General features: G+C 37.0%; 1 protein-coding gene across 3 annotated transcripts in view; it reads right to left on the bottom strand.

Annotated features, from left to right (window-relative positions):
- Nucleotides 1-4,091, bottom strand: part of LOC110443179 (ras-GEF domain-containing family member 1B-like) — a 99,459-nt gene that overhangs the window by 55,012 nt on the left and 40,356 nt on the right. Inside the window, exon 1 of one of the 3 annotated variants that reach the window (XM_021487226.1) lies at nt 3,163-3,256. The exons of 1 other annotated variant lie outside the window; for it this stretch is intronic. In XM_021487226.1, coding sequence (XP_021342901.1) covers nt 3,163-3,189 — 27 coding nt within the window. In that variant the 5' untranslated portion in view covers nt 3,190-3,256. Of the gene's footprint in view, nt 1-729; nt 832-3,162; nt 3,257-4,091 lie in introns of those variants that run through there. One more of the 3 variants, XM_021487224.1, reaches the window with a different exon arrangement.

Below are 4,091 nucleotides of genomic sequence, written 5' to 3' on the forward strand. Positions count from 1 at the left end.
CATATACCCTTAAGTCTCCATGTCACAGTAAGGTAGCATATACCCTTAAGTCTCCATGTCACAGTAAGGTAGCCATATACCCTTAGTCTCCATGTCACAGTAAGGTAGCATATTCCCTTAAGTTTCCATGTCACAATAAGGTGGCCCCTACTCTTAAGTGTTGATGACATCATCTATGATCCCACACTTTATAATGCCAGCCTACACACTTAAAAACCTGTGTGAAAGGTCAGAAAGGCTGGGACATAGAGCAAGTCCCTTTTACAGTCTATGTAAAGCTATCATTTTAAAAAAATATGTAAATTTTAATTTATGCATCCAAAATCATGAAAATGTCATTTAAATATAATTTTAGAAGACCTCAAAACAGAATAAATCCATCCTCACTGAGTGTTTATTTTTAGCAGAATAAGCCATTAGGTCAATAATATATTTCATGTGGGCAATGTAGCTACATGAATGTTATCAAGTTTAAATATCTTGTAAATGTTATGACATATGATGATGCTTTTTAGTATTTACCATTATAGCAGGTAAAAACTCATCATCATGCTTTACTCTGCACTGTAATTATTATACCAGGTAAATTCCAACTCAAAGATAATGATAATCTATGTTAATCCAAACAGAAAAATATAATGGAAAATGTAACAAATATCTGTGATAATATCTAAAGCCAAATTTTTATGCAAAAAAGCGAGAAATTCCAATGAGAAAATGTCTGTTCACCTGTTTAAGATGTACCCTGGCTCTGTTGGCACATGGCTTTGTCTTTCGAGGATGTCTAAGAGTTCTAAAACAATCTACAAAGCTCATAATTTATGTTCTCAATGTCAATGCCTGCAGACAAACTGTTATAGATCTAGATGGACGTCAATCTGACAGGAGAACTATGAACATAAACCTCTCGGCCCTATCCAAACTCCTCTCGGCTCCATTCCATATCCGCCTGCTTTTTTTCAAAGCTACTTTACTAGGAAAAATGCCCAGTCATGCCAACATGGTATGACAGACTATACAGATGATTAACATGATCATCGATTCGAATGTTTTTTATGGCATCACCACCACCACAAGGCTATAGCTACATGCTGCAACTGTTGGGAAGTGGGTTTCGTGCAGACTGCATCGCATACCAAATCAGATTGCTGTGCCGTGCTGGCACTTGTCACAGGAACCAGCAGTGACACCACAACCAAACAAAGCCACTGGCCTCCTCCTCCTCCTCCTCCTCCTCCTCCTCGTCCCCGTTCTCCCTAACAACCAGCTCCCCCAGCTCCGATGGTATCATTGTAGAAAACACACCAATGTCAAAAGAAATGCATAAATTTTGTACAAGTTCCATTCAGTGATAACAAAAGGTCGTAAATCATGCAGGCCACTCCGTACAATGACGACTATAATACAAGAATGCCTAAACCCAGCAGACAAGGCCATGATTTCCTAGAAATATTGTTTGCAGTATTGGATATTATCATCATACATAGGGAGAGCACCTGCTACATTGAATCATGACGGTATCCCCTGGTGACGGTTGTATTGCAAGGCAATACCTGTATCGTTGGTAAGGTAACACCTTGGTCATAGATATATAACGTATACTGAATTCAACATTACACAAGCATCTGATACCAGTATGTGGCTGTGCACACCTGCAGTGTTTATGTTTGAATATTGAATTGAAAGCAGCTTCTTTTATTACCAACACCTGAGGGAAGAGCAGCACTTTTACAAAACTATCATATATCTCTATATAACAATAGTGACCATTGTCTAACAGTCCAGGCATCTTAACAAGGTATGCATATAACAAACAATGACATTTTAGCATATAACATCCTCACTAAAGTATTCTGGAGACGCACCTTAAATAGAGTTTGGCAAATCTTAGTATTCAAAAAAACTGTATCAGAAACTTTGATGATATTATATATTTATATCACCAAAATTTAACATTGCACACAATTTAAAATATTTTGTTTGTTTCTCCATTAAAGAACATGCTAGGTTTTGGTTGTGGAGGAAACCCATCAACCTGAGACCAATACCTGGCGGCAAATGCCAGCGTTCAGAACACATTATGAATCCATTCACCATCCTTCCATCCAACATAAAAAATATCAACCCCAAAATCTTAAAGCTGATATACTGGCTTTCCTTAGTTCAACCTTTGTATGTCTTCCGACATTTTCATGTTGTAAAAAGCCTTTTATACTTCAATGCTGAAGAACAATATGGTTTCCCAAGTGACACTTCATCTTAAAGTGCTAGTCTCTGTCAGGCCACCACGAACAGCCAAACAGGGCTTGGCAGCGAAACCTTTCCTGGCTAAAATCAATAATATTGTTTTATTAAGGTGTGTAGGGAGTCTAGGAAACAGATTTCCTTACAAAGTCACTTTCCTCATATAGCAGGCATCCTGACATAACATCATGGAGCGTAAACAGGATAAATGATTTGGCCGATTCAGCATTATATAATCTGATGTGATCAATGCTCTCAGCGGTATATATAATGTACATAATGGTTTAACATAGCTACTGGAATATTGTCAGAGAAAACACTTACACAACATAACACTGGAATATAGATAAGGGCCGGCCCGGCCTGCCGGAAGCTTGTCAGTATCAACACAACAAAACACTGTTATGTAGGTAAGGGAAGCTTGTCAGTGACAACACAACATAACACTGTTATATAGGTTAGGGAAACTTGTCAGTAACAACACAACATAACACTGTTATATAGGTAAGGGAAGCTTGTCAGTAACAACACAACATAACACTGTTATATAGATAAGGGAAGCTTGTCAGTAATAACACAACATAACACTGTTATATAGGTAAGGGAAACTTGTCAGTAACAACACAACATAACACTGTTATATAGGTAAGGGAAACTTGTCAGTAACAACAAAACATAACACTGTTATATAGGTAAGGGAATCTTGTCAGTGACAACACAACATAACACTGTTATATAGGTAAAGGAAGCTTGTTTCATTTTTGTAGATAACAACATACACAATACCAGAACTTGCACAATATCAATATTATAGCAACAGAAAATGTTTCACGTGAGAACGACTAATGAAATTACCATGAACCCACTCAGACCTGGAATAAACTGACTACTTGCCTACTCATTTTAGCCCATACATACCTCAGGATTGAAGGAAACTATCTGCATCTTAAATCATATCTTCGTGATCATGGACTGTTCTCAAAAACAGACATCATACAATCAATTAAAAAGTAACCTTCAGAAGTGGTTAACGGTAAAACTCAAAAGTGTAATCTGACCATAACACTACCCAAGATCTACATCATATACGTTTAAAGTGCAAGCTACATGTATAGGCCGAATGTTTACATTGCCACAGATATACATGCAAACTATAATGGTATCAACAATCCATATTACCCTGTAAAATACTGTGTTTACAAAAAACTTGAGCTAAGCCTTACAAATAGAATCCATTGAATACCATGTTTACTTTCTAAACAGGATAGATGAAAACGAAACGACGTCAATCACTTTCTGAAGTATGCTATCTAGGGGTGATCAGCTGGAAAATTAAATCTGATGTTTTTATTTTACCATGGAATCAACTTGATGTAATGTTTGTACTAGGCTTGAGTGATACTTCATGGATATTGATTACTTTGACGTTGTTCAAAAGATTAATTAATTGATTTATTAATAACTTATCTTTATGACCCTAGAAACCAATCAAAAATGTATTATACTAGGGGACATTGTATAGAGATAACTGGAGTGAAAGCATATGGGGACAGGGATGGGTGAAAGCTGTGTATGTATGTAAATAAAACTTTTGCAATAAATAAACAGCACCAGGTGTTAACTGAGTTTTACATCAACATGTTAAGGCAGGCTTCACGCTTCAACACAAGCTTATCATAAAGCAAACTGCATGTAACTAATGGGGGGGGGAGGTGAAGTGGGAGGGTTGGAATGAAACACAAGTAATTAAACATGTAACTTTAGGAAGGTGTGAGGGTTGGTGATGTATTTAAACTAACTAGACAGCTAATAAAACATGTAACTTTGGGGAGGTGAGGGAGGGGGGG

Source organism: Mizuhopecten yessoensis, unplaced genomic scaffold, assembly GCF_002113885.1.
Source record: "Mizuhopecten yessoensis strain PY_sf001 unplaced genomic scaffold, ASM211388v2 scaffold716331, whole genome shotgun sequence".
Classification (NCBI taxonomy): domain Eukaryota; kingdom Metazoa; phylum Mollusca; class Bivalvia; order Pectinida; family Pectinidae; genus Mizuhopecten; species Mizuhopecten yessoensis.